Source organism: Nelumbo lutea, chromosome 7 (assembly GCF_056320005.1).
Source record: "Nelumbo lutea isolate HS-2025 chromosome 7, American lotus-T2T, whole genome shotgun sequence".
Classification (NCBI taxonomy): Eukaryota; Viridiplantae; Streptophyta; class Magnoliopsida; order Proteales; family Nelumbonaceae; genus Nelumbo; species Nelumbo lutea.
Window position 1 is genome coordinate 35,877,177 of NC_142690.1, and position 21,346 is coordinate 35,898,522.

Sequence of the window (21,346 nt, forward strand, 5' to 3'; positions counted from 1 at the left end):
GAATAGACCCAGCCTGAAGTAGGGATGAGAATTTTCCCCATCGATCCCCATGGGGATCCGCCTTGAATGGGGCAAAATGGAGGTGATTTTTCCCCGTGGGGATGGAGATGGAGAAATTTATCCCCGTTAACAGGGACGGGGAGAGCACTTCCCGTTCCGTGGGGACCCTGATCCCCGCCTCGTGGGATCTCTACTAATATATATGTATATATGTATATATGTATGTATATGTTATATATGTATACATATACACATACATCTATATATTAATATTTTTAAAAATATGGTTGAATATGTTTGAATCTTCTGTAATAAGATTATAAAATTTAATTATTTTATTTTATTTATTTAAATAAAATAAAAAATAAAAAACAAAGTGATCAATATTATAAAAAATCACAGGGAATGGATATCCCCACAGGGATAATCCCCGTGGAGATAGGGATGGGTAGAGGCTCCCTGTCCCCTCCCCGCCCCGTTGCCATTCCTAGCCTGAAGGCTATCCCATGTTGCACTCCTACTTGCAGCCCTAATTAGAATAGCTTTTTAATCCAACCCGTAAGCAGTCTAAAATGTTAATTTCGTCCCAACATGTTGCATTCCTATTTGCAGAATATTTCTTTATTAAGTTTCCTCAATCAATAAATAACATTGACTCTGTTATCTCTTTCTTCTTTCTATTTTCTTCTCCCTCAACAATGTTGGAGAAGTATTCATCACCGGTAGAACATGAGTGACAATAAATATAGATTGTCAATATCCATCTTACCAAGATTTCTTCTCAATCTTAAAAAAGGGTTTCCTTTATCTTCAGTTCCGATTGCAGAATCTCAACCTCTTAGCCAGGAAAAGAACTCTCAGGCGTGTAATTGACTCCGGATTTCCTGTCTACGAGAATTCTACTCAGGTTAATCGCAGTCACATGTGGAGAAGATCTCATCTTCTATATAGTATTATGTAAGTGGAGATATTCCCAATTCAGGAGAGAGAGTGTATTGTGGATAGGAGTGGGCAGAGTTACGTGGGCAGGAGTCCGGAGTCAATTGTGAGTCACTTTACAAATTAACCAAGAAATCTCCACCGGCTATGCTGGGCTCAGATTTTCCACCAATCCAACAGAGCCCATCGTAGTTCAAGCCTTAATTACTTTAAAGCAAACAGTCCATGAGTGGAATAATGGGATTAGATAGAAACGTCATGTGGGGTTATAATCTATAAATGTACGCCATTGATATTCTTCCTTACCTGGTTTTCTTTGTTACTGCCAGTGGAGTTCATGGGTAGCAGCTGGAAAATGAGTCTCATCTTCACTTTATTCTTTCTTTCTTTCTTCTCTTTGTCACATGGAGAAGGTGAAGAACCAGTTGGATTTGGCTACAAAATCAAATGGATTAACGTCGGTCCCTCCGGGAAATCGCTCACCGCCCAGCTCCAGTTGATAAAGAATTCATCTGTCTTCGGGCCGGATGTTCAGAGTCTCTGCTTTCTGGCAAGGTAAGAAGACCTAGAAATTGTACTCTTTCTTTCTTCATTGATAAACGGTTCTTAGTCTCATTTCTATGAATCTATGGCATCTGATTGATGGGGTCAGTCCAAATGTTTTTGGAAACTAAGCATTTGTTGCATCGATTACAAGTAGGAGGAAGTTGAAGTTTCCTTGATCTTATAGACACTTACGACTATATAAGAACCCATTTTTAGCAGACATCTTGAATCAGTAATTACAATTTACAGAAAATAAGTTAAAAAGAGACAAGGCCAACAGAAATTTGTTTGTCGGTGACATTTTAAAGATGTTCTAGATTTTGATCGATGAGGGTCCCCCACCTGGATGTCTTGCTTTGACGTTTGATTGGAATATCCTTGACAATCAACGCCCCTAACCCACCTTTTTTGCATTCACGAACCCCTCTGAACTGGTTTCCATTCACTCTCTCTCCTCTTTCTAGATTAAGAAACTTCTAAATTGATTTAATTTTGGCTCCTGATCAGTTAACAAAGTAGTGAAGAAAGTAATTAATAAGTTCTATTCAGTGCATCTTCTTTGAAGTTCTTCCCTTTTCTTTTTCTTACTTTCATGTATTGAGTAGCTAATGAAACTCTAGGAAATCTCTAGTGATGGTTCCTACTTCAATATATTGATTGAAGGATAAACCTATGGCTTGAAATGGGTATTATTTCAGAATGGAGGAAGAACATTACTGCACTGGTTTTAGCTTTTATGTCCCTTACTGGGCATGCTATGCTATTCAAGAGATGTGGGATTGATTGGGTTAATAAGATTTGTGGAGAAATTAGAATTCTTTCATTTCAGCTTCTATGGCATTTTGTTTGGATTAAGATTTGTGAATGAAATCGAAAGGAAATTAAAAAAATGCAAATTGAGAAGAGCACAGTTTGTTTTAATATGTTTTGTTTCTCCTTGCAGCTTTGAGACTGATACACAGTTGAGAGTCCGTATAACTGATTCCAACCACCAGAGATGGGAAATTCCAGAAGAAATAATTCCACGCCAAACCCACCTCTCTCAACGAAGATTGCCAGAGAGTCAGTACAACCAGTTAGAAAACCACCAACTATTATCAGAAAACCACTCCCTCTCCATTCCAGAATCCGACCTGATTCTCACCTTTAGCTCCTCCTCTCCATTTGGATTCCGCATCATTCGTGGCTCAACTGGTGATGTCCTCTTTGACACCTCACCGGATAAGTCAGATTCCGGCACTGTGCTTGTGTTCAAAGATCAATACATACAAGTCTCATCGTCACTACCGGCGGACAGATCTTCCATCTATGGCTTAGGGGAGCACACCAAGAAGACATTCCGGCTAACCCACAATGAGACACTGACAATGTGGAATGCCGACATTGCAAGTGCAAATCTAGATGTCAATCTATATGGTTCTCACCCATTCTACATGGACGTCAGATCACCATTAATTGACGGTAAATCTCAAGCAGGATTGACTCACGGTGTTCTGTTACTTAACAGTAACGGTATGGACATTGTATACACTGGATCCCGTATAACATACAAGATAATTGGAGGTGTTCTTGATTTCTATTTTTTCGCCGGACCGTCGCCGGAATCCGTCATGGAGCAATACACTAATCTCATTGGCCGGCCTACACCCATTCCTTACTGGGCATTTGGTAAGAAACCTGGACTCTGTTTCTATTTGGCGTTTGCTGGTCTTAAAACTGATTCAATAATTACTGCTGCAATTAAGTAGTAAGGTTGTGTTTGGATAAACTTCTTGATTTGTGCTACCCTAATCGGAGTTCAAATCAGCCCCCTACAACATCCCAACATCTCCCGATGATAATACCAAAACCAATCAGGAGATATTCCCAATACATGGCGGAGATGAGCTGTGGGGCATTGTGGGAAATTATCTTGTGGAGGGCTGATTTCAACTCCCCTAATCGGATTTCCTCCCACAAAATTGGTCTTCAAATCAGCCCCCCTAATTGGATAAACTTCTTGATTTGTACTACCCTAATCGGAGTTCAAATCAGCCCCCCACAACATCCCACAGCACATCCCCACCGTGTATTGGGAACATCTCCTAATGATAATACCAAAAGCGATGAAGCATCATCAGGAGATGTTCCCAATACACGGCGGAGATGAGCTGTGGGACATTGTGGGAAATTATCTTGTGGGGGCTGATTTCAACTCCCCTAATCGGATTTCCTCTCACAAAATTGGTCTGCACAGCCCTTGCAGCCGTGCATCGGGAATATCTCCCTGTCAATACAGCTGCAAGGGCTGTGAGGTGGGTGTGATAACCAATTTTGTGAGAGGTGATCTGAAGTTGCTTTCCTGTCCAAAATGTAAATAACCCCAATTTTAGGCTCTGAGCCTTAAATGTTTTGACCTCAAACGGTAATGCTTTCCAATTACACGAGGCTTAAAAATACTTTTGGCTTTGTTTTTCATGGCCTAAATCTCAAAAGCAAAAGCTTGACTAGTTAAGTTTTGTAAATTGAATAGGGGAAAATTTATGATGCGGAAAAGATATGGTATGGGAAAAGTTTTAACCAATCAAAACTCACCCATGAATTTTGATAAATAACACCTGATTGACCATCACGTTTGTGATTCCAGTTGACTGGTTAGAAGTTTTTCAGATATCATATCTTTTCCATGTGTAAAATACATTGTTCCACCAAAAAAATGAAAATAAAAACACTTATTTTGTCATTTTTTACTAATTTTGTCATTTAATATATTAAAGCAATTTGGACACATCCGGTAAAGGAAAAGAAACCATTGATTTTTAGGCAAAATTAAATCATAGGGCAAAAGAGGTGATTAGTTGAATGTGCTGATAAATATACTTTATCAAAGGTGGAAATATATTTTGTAAAATGTCAACCAATAAAAAATAAGTAAACTTTAATTACATTCATTTTTTCTTATTTCTTTTGAAGGGTTTCACAAGGACGTAGTCCATCTCCCAACCCATTCTATGTGCAGGCGGGATTAAGTAGATCCCAAGTCTCCGCTACAACCAACAGGAGATCTTACCAACCAGCTGGTTGACACCTTAGCAAACTCATCATAGTTTAGCTCCTGATTTTATTGTTAAAAGTCCAAAAAAATGTTATTTTAATGTAATGTTGTTACGGGTTTTTTCAAAAAAATGGAATGTGCCCGAATCAGGTTTGAACACCCGCCTTTTTAATATCTTCATAATAAAATGTCCACAATTGAATGCTTGTATTCGAGATTGTATTTCCTAATAGAAACTCATACAACCTTACAAAAGCCAATCCATCATTCCAGTGACATTACCAGCTAATTGCTTGGCCTTTTCCAATGACCAAAAGTGGCACAGTGCATTTCGATGTAAACAAGTCCTACACTACAAATTTTAATTGCACTAGTACAAATGCAAATGAGTAAAAATGGATTCAGTGTAAATTCTGATTTACTTTTGTTTCAAATTTGACATTATCTTGTTTTTGTTTGCAAGAAGTCCAAACTCTTTCATTTTTTTTCTCAGTTATTTAATGTATATAGCAATGTTTGTGTGTGTACTGTGTTTTCTATGTAGGGTTTCACCAGTGCCGTTACGGCTACAAAAATGTGTCTGACCTTGAGGGAGTGGTTGCGGGGTATGCAAAAGCTGGGATTCCTCTAGAAGTTGTGTGGACAGATATAGACCATATGGATGGATTCAAAGATTTCACACTTGATCCCGTCAACTTTCCCTCAGACAAGTTGAGTAAATTTGTGGATCGACTTCACCAGAATGGGCAGAAATATGTACTCATCTTAGATCCAGGTGAGGTGACAGACAGAAGAGAGCACTTGGTTGATTTTGATTTTGACCCAAGCTTGTTGCCATGGTTTTCGAACCACCATTGATCCGAACGGTTGGACCATTCAGCCCAGGAATCATCCAGGCAATCAGTTTCATTTTACCCCAAATCCGATTCTTGGTGAAAAACCATTGAATCGATCAACGACCCATTAATCCAAGTGATCGAACCGTCATCAACAGTTTTGACTATTTTTTATTATAATTATTTTTTAAAGTTTTTGTCAGAACAGGCCATCAGTTCAAACTGAACGTTCGAACCATTGACCCAAAAACCAGTGGCCAGAACGGTTCCGGCTCCGGCTCCTAGTCGTTTTTTAAAACCATCGCTTCTTGCTATTGTTCTCCATCTTGAATAACTAATCAGTTTTTTTTCTCTCATTTTTGTGACAGGCATTAGTGTGAATGAGACATATGGTACATACATTCGAGGTATGAAAGCAGATGTCTACATAAAGCGTAATGGAACTCCTTACCTGGGGAGTGTGTGGCCAGGGCCAGTTTACTTCCCTGATTTCCTAAGCCCAGCTGCTGCTATCTTCTGGGGTGGTGAAATTGCAGCCTTCAGGAAGATTATCTCCTTTGATGGCCTTTGGCTTGACATGAATGAAATCTCCAACTTCATAACCTCCTCTCCTTCCCCCTCGTCTACACTGGATGATCCCCCTTACAGAATTAATGATGCTGGAATGAGAAGGCCCATCATTAGCAGAACTGTCCCCGCAACAGCCCTTCACTTTGGTAATCTGACCGAATACAATGTCCATAACCTCTATGGGTTGTTAGAGTCGAAAGCCACAAATGAAGCCTTGATCAAGGTAACTGGGAAAAGACCATTTATACTGACCAGGTCGACTTTTGTTGGATCTGGAAAGTATACAGCACACTGGACTGGTGATAATGCCGCCTCTTGGGATGACCTAGCATACTCAATTCCAGCAATTTTGAACTCTGGATTATTTGGGATTCCAGTGGTGGGAGCTGATATCTGTGGATTTCTGCAGGATACAACCGAAGAGCTCTGCAGTCGTTGGATTCAGGTATAAGACTACAAGTACAGTGACTATGCAAATCTTTACCCACCCCCCACATTATTGCTGCAGGCCTTCTCATTCATGTCCTTTATTTTAAATTTAATGCAGCTAGGAGCCTTTTATCCCTTCTCTAGAGACCACTCAGACAAGCAGTCAATCCGACAAGAGCTCTATCTATGGGAATCTGTTTCCATTGCAGCAAAGAAGGCACTGGGGCTTCGTTACCGCCTACTTCCCTACTTCTACACATTAATGTATGAAGCACACACAAGGGGAACCCCCATTGCACGGCCATTGTTCTTTTCATTCCCTGAGGACATCAAGACCTATGACATCAGCTCACAGTTTCTGATCGGTAAAGGTGTAATGGTTTCACCAGTGTTGAAGCCAGGAGCGGTTTCAGTTGATGCATATTTCCCAGCAGGAGAGTGGTTTGACCTGTTTGATTATTCACAATCAGTGAGTGCAAAATATGGAAAATACGTCACACTTGATGCCCCACCAGAGCATATAAATGTGCAAGTTAGGGAAGGTAATATTTTGGCCATGCAAGAAGAAGCCACGACAACAAAAGCAGCCCGTAAAACTGGTTTTGAGCTCTTGGTGGCAGTTGACAGCAGTGGAAATGCCACAGGAGAAGTTTTCTTGGACGATGGAGAGGAGGTGGAGATGGGAGGGGTGGGAGGAACATGGAGCTTTGTGAGATTTGCAAGCAAGGTCTTCAAGAATGAGATGAGGATCAGATCAGAGGTTCAGAATGGGGGATATGCTGTCAGTCAGAAGTGGATCATACAGAAGGTAAGTTTTGTAGGGTTGAAACAAGTGAGGAGGATCAAGACGTATAGCTTGGCCATGAAAGGGAGAAACTTGAATGGGAACTCAGGGATGATAGTGAGCTTCAATGGGAAGGGAAGGTTTGGCGTAACAGAGATCAGAGGCCTGTCAATACTAATAGGAGAGGATTTTGAAATGAAATTGCAGTTCAGCCAGTAATAAGAATAATAATATTTACAAGAACAGAACTCCTTTACCTATACATATATGCATATATTGATGGTTTAAATAAGTAGATGATGTTATTCAAGCTTTCGTAATTAAAATTTTCCCAGCCAAACATTCTGAGAGACAAATTGGTTTCAATTGTTCCAGAACCACTTTCATCATGAAAAGGTAAGTTGGAGGGAGTCAAATGAGTCATCCATGGAGATAAGAGTTTCCAGCATGGTTTTAAATATGATTTAATGGGTCCTTTGTACAAAGCCAAGATGCTAAATGTGACGTAGAAGGCAAATAATTGAGGAAAGCAGAAAACCTTTTTCCCTGCTCTCTTGTGAAACACAAGTCAATAATTCTTCCCCTCTTCTTTGTTGAGAGATGAAAAGAATAGAATATATATAAATGATGAAAAGGCCAAGTACTGAAGTTTTAAGTTTATGAAAAGCTTTGTTTTTCAAATTCTCAACTATCAAATGCGTTCCTTTATTGAAAAAAGGCATCTAGAAAAATCTTTCTATGTGGAACATTTATATTTGAGGTCATATTTGTTGGATCCAGGGTGATCAAAACCTCCTAACATCCAATTCAACCATGAAAATAAACATTCAAAAAATAATAATAAATGCTTGAAAATCAGTCAAGGATCAAAATTTGGTTTTTTTTATCAGCATCGAGGATCATTATTCTCACAATTGAACTAGATGAAAAGACTTGAGAAGTATGTTGGAACAGCATAGATGGGAAATAATAAGAAAGCTTTAAATTCTTTGAATGATTAGACGACCTTCCATGTTTGTCAGTTCTTGATGTTGGCTGCTAAGTGCAGAATAATGACAAAAGATAACCCATTAAACAATGTCATCTACCCCAAGTATGTCCAACCTACAAGCAACCAAATGGAAAGGTGATTGGAATGATTGTTGCTGTCATGAGTAATAGTTCCGTGGAGATGGAGAAAACTGATCAACAATCTCACTTTTTTTTTAAAGAAACATCCAAGAGAATCTTGAATGATGATAATTTTAAAGCATAATGGGATTTGGATTCTTCTATAGGTGAGCATCTAAAAAAAGGAAAGTAATTTGGAAATAAACAATCATTGCACTGTCCAATATTCTATCCAAAGTGTTGTGCCAGAGGGAGAATGTAAAACGGCTTGAAGTTGAAAGGTTTACTTGGAGACTCATGACGTGTTCGGCTAAAAACCATTCCTAATGGGGCCTTCAGAATAAGATAATAATGTGCTCTGCACATGGTCTGAGATTTACATCTTCCAGATAAAAGTTTGAGAGTAGGCAGGAGTAGATAACCTTTTACTCTTTCGAGTTTTAATTACGTATTACGTATAGAAGCATCATTATTTCACTAGATTGAAGAGGGAAACAACGAGAAAAGCTGGAAAGAGAATAAATCTTGCCCAGAGTGTATGATATAATGAAAATAGAGTCTTAGACAATTGTTATACATCTTGCCCAGAGCATACATCTTGGTTATACTCTCAGAAATGTTTTAGAACCAATACATTGACCATTACATCCATGATGGAAGAACTTATAGACAATTATTAGCTGTAAAATTTAACATACAAGTATCAAGGCGATTGTAGGACCCATCACAACCTATTTTCAGGTACTCCAAAGAAGGATGAAGGTAGTTGGTTCTTAGAAGACGTAGCTAGCAATATGCCTGGGATGAAGAAAAAGAATCACCTGCGACCAATTTGATGCAAATCCCAGAAAGCAAGCAATGAAGAAAGTAATGGTTTTGTACATAGATGATGGATTTTGTTTCTCCTACTAAAATCTGGTCTTTCTGTCCCCCCAAGGACATCAGGTACTATTTAGACCTTGCAAGAGCTACCACTATTTTTAACAAGCCAGATAGAGAAATCCAAAATGTGATTCTGTGTGCTGACAAAATTACTTTAAGTTACAGATTGGATTTTGCAGAAGCCCATGACTAATTGAAGGACCTCTTTCATGTTTCACGAGCAGTTTACCAAGTAAATATTAAAGATGTTGCACCATAAGGATAATTTAAAAAGCTGGTATACTACATCAATATGTTGGCCCTTATATTTTTCATACCATTACAAAGTCCAGAGATCTGCTAAACTCGTGGAAATTAGAAACCCATCTTCCAGCATCTTAGATCTAGTCAATAGCCATCAGGTGCTGAACTAAGAAAAACAGCTGGTTAGATATTGCAAGCGTCTTACTCTTGGCAAACATGAACTATTATATATTATAAGTGGGAACCGTACAATGTTGCCTCACGAAAACAAACTTAAAGACTGATCTGATAACAGGACGAAATGTGAAAAGAAAGGTGACCTTTTTTAACAATAGATATCACTACATAGGAAAACACAGGAAATTTATAAAGAAAAACCTACATAGAAAGAACAGTAGCAGAAAAACATATTTGGGAACAGAGTTAGGATCCATTTATAGTCATTGATAACTTTAGATAAGATAATGGTACAAAGACAGACCACGATATATGAGCTATGTCCTAATGTAATGACAGGAAAGCTCAGAACTTTTTGATATTTCATAGTGACTGATTGAGACCAGATGGTAATGTACATACAGTAACATTTGAAGCATTTACCAATTTAATGATAAGAAAAACTGATAAAAAAAAATTTAATGATAAGAAAAGAAACCATGAAATAGCCCATATCTTGCAGGTAACATGATATTTAATGTGATACCATAATGTTAGGAAAAGTTAAAAGAAAACAAAACAAAACAAAAACAACTCCTTCCAAAACTGTGAACCACAGCATACAGAAAACAACAGAATATAGCAAAGGTTCAAAATAACCCAAAGAAGCATGGGTAGTTGCAACAAATAAATAAATATGTAAAAATTTGATACTTGTGACTTAAACATGCATCTTAACTGAGCATAAGACAGAAAAAGAACAAAATAAAGCTTAAGTGATGGTATGTGTTGCTAATGTTCAGAAAAAAGAAATGGTTTTGGTATGTTGCTAATGGTGTATTAATGGTGCCTTTTTGCTCACTAACAATGTAAGGTTATTATGCACTGGATATTTGGGTCCTTTTACTTTTTTGCATGTATATGATTAATAGATATGCCATTTTCCCTTTAAAAGAGGGAAAAATTGCAAACTTTCCAAATTGTCACTGCATATCTATAATGTAATGGAGTTTCCCCTACTACACACCTTTGTTAAACGTTAAATAGAGTCTCCTCTATTATTTGCAATAAGACAAATTATCCAATTTATACTTTCAATTTACTGCAAATTCTTCCACCACTGCAGGGAGTGGACGAGTTGCATATACATATTTCAAATTTTTAAAAATGGTATACAACTTTAACAAACCACCCAATTTTACATAAGAGTATAAGAGCTATCAGAGGGTGAATATGCATCCACCAATACATTAAGTTGTGATAGGAGTACTTTAAAAAATAAAGTAAGGCAGAAAAGTTGCCATTTCACCAAAGTTGAATATTGAAGAGGAAAAAAAAACACAATAAAGAAATGATCTTCCATTTTGTTCCCATTCAAGATACACTAATCTTATCCATGTAATTAAATGATATATTCTGATTATCTGATATCCAGGAAATCGAATAAAGGGTATTAGAATGAATGTAAGTTATTAAATAGAGAACACCATGAAAACATAATTGCTTCTCCAATTTGATGAAGCATCTGGCATTCTCCAGCAGAATATTAAGATCCAAAATAAACATGGCAATGAGCTTTAGCAACTCATCACTGCACAGTTACACACAAAAGCACCTGATCGCTCCCTGACGGAAAGCACCTTCCACTCTGTTTCTCCATTGTTGCCATCCTCAGGACACCAATAGTGGAGCACAACATATCCACACCCTAGTTGTCCACCTACCACCAATAACTTGTCACCGCATCCCCTGAATGCTAAGCCCCAGCCATTGTTAGAATCAGCCCTGAGAGGCAACCTTCCCACAACACCCCATGTATTATTCATCTTGTTATATTTCTTGACCTCATTTGTTGTTTGATCAGCAGCATAGAGTTGATTATTGACAACAGCAACCAGAGGAGGACACTGCAAAGGTCTTTTGGGACAAGGGTACATGTCATTTATCCTCCTCCATGTCCTTGTCTCAATATTATACTCTTCACCACAAGTTAAGGACTCGGAGCCCGACACTCCCCCAATGACATAGAACTTTCCATCCATAAAGAAGCCCGAACACATTTTACGTGGTAAGTTCATATCAGGCAAGTTTTTCCAAACACCCAGCTCAGAATTATAAAACTCAGCAGACTTCAAAGCATTTCCATCCTTATCACTTCCCCCTGCAATAATAGCAATTTCTCCATGGCTGCTGGAACCAAACAAACAGCGAGATAGGTTCATCAGGAGACATCTAGACCATTCATGTGTAATCAAGCTATACTTCCAAATTGCAAATCCTGTTAACTCCTGACCAAAGACAAGTAGCTGAGTTCCCACAGCAAGAGATTCCTTATCTGCAGAACTAAAGCAAATGTCACATGGCAATGCAGGTAACCTCATCCATTTGCATCTTACAGGATCAAAAGCTTCCCATGGCATGCTAATGCATGCCAAATATACCCAATGCTCTATTACACCCAAATGTCTCCTCAGTTTGTACAGATATCCACTAGAAATCAATGACTTAAATTTTCTATTCACACATGCAAGTGATGGGTAATCAGCCCTGCTGGTCCAAGCAAGAATGTCTAGTACCATATCATCATTAAGGCCAGGTAAGAAACTGTCATCAGAAGCTCGGCTGTTTTTATCACCTGAGTGTTCTGTAACTGTGTGTTTCATTTTCTTTAACTTTATAGAATCCAAACTAGGCATGTCAGTTCCCTTGTCAAGTATGTCATCACTGGTCAGGTTTTTATTTCTAGCCAATAACATGCAACCTAGTAAATACCAATTTAACTGGAAAGATTCAGAGCCACAATTGAAAGAAGTACGGAGCTGTGGAATAACACATCCTTGTGCACCAACCATAGCTGGTAAATCTGGAATATCTTTATTTCTCTTCACTTCGTCCTTATTTCTCTTCAGTTCATCAAAGAAATACCTAAAAACCATCTGATAGTTTGCAATATCAAACACTGGCCAAAAAAAATTGAAGAAGAGAAGGAAACAAAACAAAGTAAAAAAGAACTAGAAAATCGGTAAGAGAAGCAACAAATTGTACAGGAAACAACTACTAATTTATGGTTTTGTTAAGCCACATATTTATTTCAAGAACTAGAAAATCGGTAACAGAAGCAATAAATTGTACAGGAAGCAACTACTAATTAATGGGTTTGTTGAGACACATATTTATTTCTCCAAATATCCAATGAATCTGGCAGTATCGAATAATGGAAACAAATAGAATATGTCTGAATTGTCCAGTCTATTCAGATTATAACTTTTGGCATCTTAATTTGACGTCTGTCACAAAAGCAAACAAAGTGAACGAAGGAAATGCCAAACATTTATTGCATCGAATATCAACTAAATCTATACGTGGCAATAACAGAAAAAACAGGTCCGTACTGCTAAATGTTAATTGGACACCTTGACATTTTAATTCAAAATTATGTCGTGACACAAAACAGAATCAACCAAGAAGATCAACTACCAGGGTAAAAGGGATCTTAATTCATTGGATAGAACAAATGTGCAGTAAAAAAACAGACCAACATAAAAGAAAAAAAAAGGCAAATCCATAAATCAATAGGCCAAAAATATTGTCTACAACATTAATCCCCTGTTCTATATTGGGTAAGATGAACTTCAACCCATAATTATGATGGTTTTGGCCAGTAAACTGGCGTAATGAACTATGAACTCAAGGCAAGATGCAAGAAGTACATCAACTAAAAGCTTATGTTTTCTCGAAACACTGCTTGAACCATCTAGCAAAGTAAGAATATTTGGAGAGGTAGACTATCAAGAAGGCTGAGTGATTCTGAATCATATTTACAATTACAAGTGTGCTGGGGAAGGGGGAGAAAAAGTGATGAAAGAACTGAAAAAGAAACAGAATTAACTACATATATATAATAAAACTTCTTACAGAAAAGCAAAACATCATCACTTCATCATGCTTGTATGCTGGAGCCTTTTTACCGTTGCAGCAGAAATCGGTACTCAACCGCAATTAATGGAAACCAAACATCGAACTGAAAGAGAGGAAGTATCTAATTGTATATATAGATTAAATTTTTTCAATTTTTTATCAAAACCAGTAGGTGCATTTTCCATACAGATTCTATAAGTAAGACCAAGTAAGGTTATACCTGAAGAAATCGAATCAAGCAGATAAATATTAAATGTCAGATCTATCGGCTGTAGAATCTCATAAGCAGGACATTGCCGTGCTTCCTTCACTCAGAATCCAGAAACCTAGCTTTCGCCATTAGATCATAGAGATGTTAAGCTCTCAGTAAAATCAAAAAAGAGCTTCACTTCACTGTCGCATTCCGCTAAACCAAAGAAGATTATCCGAATAGGTCTCCACATTTGAAGATGACATTCTGAACGAATCTTCACCTTTTCTGGTGGAAATCTCTCCGTCGTCAGGCCAAAATTCTCTGACAACCCGCCAGAAACCACAGATTCAGGCTGCCGGACAACTGAAGTATCGGTTAAAACCGATAAACAACCAAAACCAAAACCAAATGATAATTCTTTTCAGAAGAACAAGTCTATTAACTCCCAAAAAATAAAACAAATCAAATAAACTCAAATCAAAACTCTGCAATCACAAACAACTTCCGCCAATTAAGTCATCAAGAAATCACAAGATCACCACCGGAAAAAAAAATCAAACCAATAAAAAAGTTTTGGCTTTCTCGTCGTAACCTTCACCTTGGATACCGATCGCGGGAAACAATCAAAAAACCAAACGGTCAAGAACTTAACTCGACAATCGCCGGAATCTCACCGAGTTCCACTGGAAATCGGCAGAGAAACCATCCCTCAAGGCATTGTCGTCGCAGATTTACTCAGACAGAAACCTTCTTACGCTCAGATCAGAGAGAGCGAGAGCTTCCACTTCTCTTCCACATTACTCATTTCTCACTCTCGAAATTCTCTCTCCCTTTTATAGCCAACCTCGGAATATTTCGTTCTCTTCGACGAAACTTAGACACACCCAGTTCCTACATGCTCACTCCTCCACTGTTGGATTAAAATCTATTTTGTCAAAGATATAAAGTCTTCCAATCAAACGGATAATATCAGTGGTCTACAGACTGCCCATATGTAACCCAAAATAGAGGATTCTAATCCAACTGTTACTACAGCAGTCTACATCTTTGACTATAGAGCACTTGAATCCGGTCCACGATGTTACGGCGCGGTCAATCAGTAAAACGGATAAAAATAACTTTTTTTTGTCCAAAAAAGGAAAAGAAACGGTATCTAGTCTCTACAAACTCTCCTTTTCTCTAAAACCTCTATATGGTTTTGTTCTCTCTCTCCTCTGGCCGTAACGCAGTTTCCATCTGTCGCTCCGGATAAGAAGCTCGCTAGTCCTTTATTCAACGGGGAAATGATAAGCTATATCTTCGATCTGCGTAATGCTATTATAGATTCCGTTGGATCTCTGAGCAGGATCCAACGGATGGGGCAAACCGGCGGAGCTTTAGTAAAGGGACTCCCGACTTTTCTTTCAATTACGGAAACGCCACTGAGGGTTTGCCTCGTAGTGGGTCTGAGGTCGGAACTGACGTCACCGGAACAAACGGACAGAGCCGTTTCCGTCAGAAGTTGCCGTCCGCTTTTTTTAAAGAAAGTTAAGAAACGGTTGTTTCAAGCTTGGGAGTTTTGGATTTTTCAGCGATGTAGTCAAGGGCATAGGGTCCGGATCTGCTCGTTACGAAGCGCGCCTCATTTCAACCTCACAGCATGTTCTGGCCACACATCGAGAACCTCTCCGGTATTTGTATTTATTATTAACAGGAAGAGTCCCAATACTCTGTGAGGTCGGTGTGAGGAGCCGATTCACTGCATAGGGTTCTTGTATTCTTGAGGCTCACCATTATTAACAGGAAGAGTCCCAATACTCTGTGAGGTCGGTGTGAGGAGCCGATTCACTGCATAGGGTTCTTGTCTTCTTGAGGCTCCCTTTGGTGAGCCTTTTCCAAATTTTCAGTTGAATGTAGGGGTGTTCACGGGTCAGGTTGGGTCGGTTTATTGGGGTTTTTTCAACCGATCCGACCTGGTCGGGTTACCTGAGGCGAAAACCGAAACCGACCCACTGATAAGCCAAACCGACCTAGTCAATTTGATTTGAGTTGGGTCGGTTTGGGTCGATTTCAATTTTGCTCCTGTACAAAAGGACACTTAATTAAATTTTAATTGTAATTGCATAATGGGTTGCCTATTTGGTGTAAAAGATTATAGAAGGTTAGAAACTATGATAGATTGCTTATTCTAATTGTAATTGCCTAATGGGCCTTCTAGTTCTAGTAGAAGACTAGTTATAGTTAAATAGGAAACTATTCAAACTAGGAACTACCGAACTAGTAGAAGACTAGTTCGGTTCGGGTTGGGTTGGTTTCGGTTTTCACACAAGAAAACCAAAACTGACCCAATATATCGGTTTATATATTTGCCCAACCCGAAACCGACCAGTACTAATGAAAACCTGGCCGACTCGGGTTGGGTCAGTCCAGGTTGGTCGATTTGGTCGGGTTGGGCTTTCTTATGAACAGCCCTAGTTGAATGAATTAACCTTTTAGGCTATATTTGGTTTGAAAGAAAAGGTAGGGAAACCTTCACAAAAGGGGAAATGGGTGGAAAATTTTCATGTTCCATTATGTGCTTGCAAAAGGGAAGATAGTGGGAAAATCAACCCTAGTAATAATTATTAATTAATTAGTTCTTAAAATTGTTATTATTGTATATTATTAATAATTATTAATTAATTATATAAATTAATTTTATAATTAATTAATAATGATAATTATCTAATTAATAATCGATATTTTTTATTTTTATTTTATTAATATTTAATATGAATTAATCAATAATTTTATTTTATTATTAATTAATTTTAATTATTTAACAATTTTATTGTTTAATTATTAACAATTCTATTAACAATTTTAATAATTAAATCCTTATTTAGTTATTCATTAATTAATTATTAAAAATTTTTGTTAATTATTAAATATTTAATAAGACTTTTTATTATTTCTTATTTTATTATTAATTATATATTAATTATTTAAAATCTATAATTAGTTAATTAATTCACATTTTACATTTTAATATTTTATAAGTTATTATTAATATTATATTTTATTAATGCTAATGACTTAATTAATAATTTTAATATTGTAATTATTGATAACTTATTTATTTTAATTTATTAATGATAAAATAATTATTTAATTAGTAAATTAATTAATTAATTAACATTTTTTTGTTATTTATTAATTAATTAATCATATTTTTATGATTTAGTATTTATTGTTAATTATTAATTTGATATTAATTAATTTGTTAATTATTAACATTAATTAATATTTTAATTTTAGTTATTATATTTTATTTTAATAATACTTATGATTTAATTAATAATTTCAATAGTTTATTCTAAAAAATAATTAATCATTATATTATTTATTGACAAATGTTTTTATTTATTTATCTTAAGTTATTTATTATTTGTTTTAATTTATTAATATGTTATTAAATAATTAATAATTTATTTATGGGTCATGGACCTTCTATTAACTCTTAGAAATAAAACAAGGCAGGTGTTTTTTGTTTTCTTTTTTGTTAAATAAGTTTTCTCTTACATTCCCACTTGTTTCTCACCAAAATGAAGAGACTCCATATCCCAAGAATTGAGGTCTATAAATCCAACATTTTCCCATCCCATTTCATGTCATCCCACAAATCAAACTTGGGAAGGGAGGAATATTCCATATTTTCCCTTCCCATCCCACAAACCAAACAAAACCAAGCACAGCCTTAAGATCTTAAAAACCAACCTACGTATGTTTCAATTTAGCATTTTTAGGAGTTGATGGTTTTCTTTTAGACCCTAAAATTTGACCAAATCGTTTTCGTCCAATTTGATAGTTTTGCTATTAATTTCCGAGCCAACCTGTTTTTGGTTTGAGTTAATGATTTTTAATGACTCAAATCAAATCATTTGGTACTTAAGCTAAGAAAAATTCGTCTGACGTTAAAATGAGGTGTAAATGTACTTTTTACACCATTGGAGTTATATACTGATCAATGATCAATTTAAAATTTAGGAAGGATGTAAATGAAAACTAGGATTATCAATGTAAAATGTTTATATCGTTTTTATGGAAGTTAAAGTTTACATAACTCTCTATGTGAGTGGTAGGGTTGTTCGTAAGAAGATCCAACCTGATCAATCCGGGCCGACTCAACCCAAGTTGGTTAGGTTTTCTTCAGTATCGGTCGATTTTGGGTTATAAAAAATCATAAACCGATGATTCGATTCAGTTTTTGGTTTTTATGTGTGAAAATCGAAATCGACCTAAACCAAACCGACTTAGTAATTTGTTCCTAGTTAGTAGTTACAACCTACTTAGTTACATTATATATGACCCTAACCAAACCAACTTAGTAGTTTGTTCCTAATTAGTAGTTACAACCTACTTAGTTACACTATATATCTCTCATCTCTATAGTGTAAGTAGACACTAGTTGGCAAATAGTACTCTCAAACTCTACTCCCTCCACAACTGGATCCATGGATGGGCCAGAAAACATTAAGAAAATGCTGGTTTCTTTTGGGAATGTAGAGCCAGAAATGAACACTTGAACAATAATTAAATCACCACTAAGTAGAGCCGAAACTGACCCAAACCAATCCAAACCGATTCAAACCGATCAGGTCAGTTTTGCTTAACATAGGGTTGGTTTCGATTTCAATTTCAAGTAACCCGACCAGGTCAGGTCGGTTGAAAAAAACATCAGTAAACCGACCCAACCCAACCCTTGAACAGCCCTAGCGAGTGGAGTTTTACATCGATTTTTTTGTTTAATTACACTCCACCTGATGAAACATTGTAGAGCCTCTTTCATCCTCTTTGTCCTTGCCCTAGTCATTGGTCCACCGATTCTTTGCAAAGGATATTGAGAATATTTGAGAATATTAGCTTAAGCCATTTGGCCAACACCTCGATCTCCATTATGTTCAGTATTGTCGTCTTTCAAATAAATGTTGTAATTGAACTTACTAGACCCCACTATAGTGTGACTAAATCACATATGTAGAACAATATACCCGATTACATTGATGAATTGACCATCAAGACTCTTTTCATTTTTTAGGAAGTTATTTATTTAGGTAAATACATTTATCCATGGTCTTTTATTTCCCAAGTAAATAAAACAATGGCTGTTTTAGCCATAGAAAGCCATTATTAAAAGGAGCAATCTTGTGTCCACCCAAGTATTAGCAATTTTCCCCCCAAGTGGGAAAGTTACTTATCCACTTGGGAGCTAGGTATCACTTACCCACCAATGCTTGAGGAAAATGAATTTTCAATAGACCCCACATAAATCTAAAAGAATATGGGTACCTTGTCAATGGGAACCAAAATCCCATTAACTAGCTTTCCCCCCTCTCAAAATCCGAAAAACAAACAACCCCATGTGTAAATCTCAAGATGTAAGATCATCATTATCATCTAAACCTTTTTCAGTCATATTTACTCGACTACATAAATCCTATTTCACCATTATGTTCTATTCAGTGGGATCATGTGAGATATATTAAATTAAAAAGTAAAAACTTATAAGTTAGTGAACCCATCGCTTCTCAAAATAAGACAATAACCAAGTGGGTTACTACTTTGATTTAGGGAAAATTCCATATTAGTACCTTGTACTTTGGGTCTAGTACCATTTTGGTCTCCGAACTTTAAAATGTGACAATTTAGTACCCAAACTTTTAAAACATATCAATCTAGTACCTATCGTTAACTAGCCCATTAACCAGCCATTAAGTGTCACTTGAAAAGACACAAATACCCTTTGAGTGTCATCTAATTCTCTTTATCAACCATCCAAACATTGACAAAAAATGAACAGTCTCAAATCCTTGCCTCTTCTATTCAAGCAAGTTGGGGTCCCTAGAATGCTCACTGTAATGTAACCCCAACTTTCTTGAATAGAAAATGTAAGGATTCGAGACTGTTCATTTTTATCAACATGTGGATAGTTGATAAAGAAAATTAGATGACACTCAATGGGCATTTGTGTCTTTTCAAATGTCATTTAACAACTAGTTAACGGATTGGTTAACAACAGGTGCTGGATTGACACATTTTGAAAGTTTAGGTACTGAATTGTCACGCTTTAAAGTCGAGAAACCAAAATGGCACTAGCCCCAAAGTAGAGGATACTAATTGGGAAGGATTATTGGGGTGATGGATTGATATTGTAATATTTCATTGAATTGATTGGAATCACCTTAGAGCATTTTATTCAATACCATTATGTGATATATTAAATTAAAAAGTTAAAACTTATAAGTTGGTGAACCCATCGTTTCTCAAAATAAGACAATAACCAGGTGGGCTATTACTTTGATTTAATGGGTTATTGATTGAAGGCGATATATTGTAATATTTTATTGAATTGATTGGAATCACCTTAGAGCTTTTTAAAAAATTTTTAAAAAGAAAAGCTGTAATGTAATGTCTACATAAATAAAACCTACAACATTTTTCCATGAACAAAAACTTATGATATTTTGTAGATCAGAACCATCTTGATTGGTTTCAAAACATATCACTCTAAAACAAAATGCCCAATAGTTGTGGAAAGGAATGCAATTGGGCACTTGAGTTGAAGAATTTACATTTTATCAAACCTTAACTTTCGGTATAGTTTGGATTTTTTTTTTTTTTTTTTTTTTGGATTTTAAGAAGGGGGGAAAGTTGGTTGATGTGATTTTGGTTCTCATTGACTTAGATACCCATACTCTTTTTAGATTTATGTGGAGTCCATGAAAAATTTATTTTTTTCTGAATACCAGTTATCTAGGTAAGTGATAGTGATACCCGTCTCCAAGGTGGGTAAGCAATTTTCCCACCTGGGATGGGGAGGGGGGAATTGCTAACACTTGGATGGGACAAAATTATCCTTTTTAATAATAGGTTTTTATGGCTAAAATGGTCATTTTATTATTTACGTGAAAAATAAAAGAACATAGGTAAATGCACTTACCCAACAGGAAACACTTGGATAAGGGAATTTAGTGGGGTAAATTCCCCCCCCCCCCCCCAACACACAAAAAACAAAAGAAAAAAGAAAAAACAGGGCCTTCATTCAAATTTTGACAAATTCTCAACCTCGGTCCCCCCCACATTGCACCACTAATTGTGTGGCATGTTCAAGAACCAACTCATCTAAAAATTTACACTACCAAACACCACCTTATTTTGTGGTTTATATGTTAATCAAGAGATGGAAAAATAAAGCTGTTTTTCTGCTTCATGGGGCTTACACAACAGGGGGTAGCAAAGCTATATGCTCACTTGGAAATTCAACATGGACTCGACCAAATTCTAATGCAGGTTGGTTAAGCTAGCTAACATAATCAGAACCCGATTCTAGACCCGAACAAGGTTGCCACAAGTTCGATTACAATCCCATACGCAATACGCTTGAACCAAAGTGGATTTACGGGCCAACCCGACCCACTGATTGTACTTTATACTTCATGTAATTTTATGCACAGAGAAGGTTTATTTTCTATGAAGGACCCATGCGAAATCAGATTTTGGAGGAGTGCAAGTTGCACTTTAGGAGGGGAGCACCAATCATGATAGGGCACGTAATCGTCCTGTGCCAATCACATAGATAGTACTTGTGCAGTCACAGATGCAAAAAGTATTTGAAAGCGATTTTTTTTGTTAAAGTTGTCTGCTAACCCCAACTTTGTCAGTCGCCAAATTTTCTTTCTTTATTGAAT

At 36.6% G+C, this 21,346-nt stretch overlaps 1 protein-coding gene and 1 pseudogene across 18 annotated transcripts; one reads left to right on the forward strand and one right to left on the reverse strand.

Annotated features, from left to right (window-relative positions):
- Positions 1-670: 670 nt before the first annotated feature.
- LOC148846087 (Glycosyl hydrolases family 31 protein) lies at positions 671-7,430 on the forward strand. Of its 2 annotated transcripts, none has more exons than XM_088955044.1 (6): positions 671-957; positions 1,269-1,494; positions 2,429-3,153; positions 5,064-5,294; positions 5,724-6,370; positions 6,473-7,430. In XM_088955044.1, the coding sequence occupies exons 2-6, from the start codon at positions 1,277-1,279 to the stop codon at positions 7,355-7,357; spliced, it is 2,706 nt and encodes a 901-aa protein (XP_088811170.1). In that variant the 5' UTR covers positions 671-957; positions 1,269-1,276; the 3' UTR covers positions 7,358-7,430. The 2 variants fall into 2 exon arrangements, with proteins under 2 accessions (XP_088811170.1, XP_088811171.1); XM_088955045.1 differs by having other exon boundaries at positions 671-907.
- Positions 7,431-8,763: 1,333 nt separating this feature from the next.
- LOC148846088 (F-box/kelch-repeat protein At5g60570 pseudogene) lies at positions 8,764-14,487 on the reverse strand (annotated as a pseudogene). Of its 16 annotated transcripts, none has more exons than XR_016102261.1 (3): positions 14,239-14,487; positions 13,668-14,003; positions 8,764-9,534 (listed from the first exon to the last, which is right to left on the reverse strand). The product of XR_016102261.1 is annotated as an F-box/kelch-repeat protein At5g60570 pseudogene, transcript variant X15 (transcript). The 16 variants fall into 16 exon arrangements; XR_016102257.1 differs by lacking the exon at positions 8,764-9,534 and adding an exon at positions 10,867-12,454; XR_016102247.1 differs by lacking the exon at positions 8,764-9,534 and adding an exon at positions 10,867-12,465.
- Between the last annotated feature and the right edge of the window lie 6,859 nt (positions 14,488-21,346).

Bases quoted from the DNA above. Each gene is read 5' to 3' on its own strand.
- LOC148846087 (XM_088955044.1), top strand. From the start codon at position 1,277: ATGGGTAGCAGCTGGAAAATGAGTCTCATCTTCACTTTATTCTTTCTT. The intron at 5,295-5,723 runs GTGAGGTGACAG...TTTTTGTGACAG, and splicing joins TGTACTCATCTTAGATCCAG to GCATTAGTGTGAATGAGACA. The intron at 6,371-6,472 runs GTATAAGACTAC...AATTTAATGCAG, and splicing joins TCTGCAGTCGTTGGATTCAG to CTAGGAGCCTTTTATCCCTT.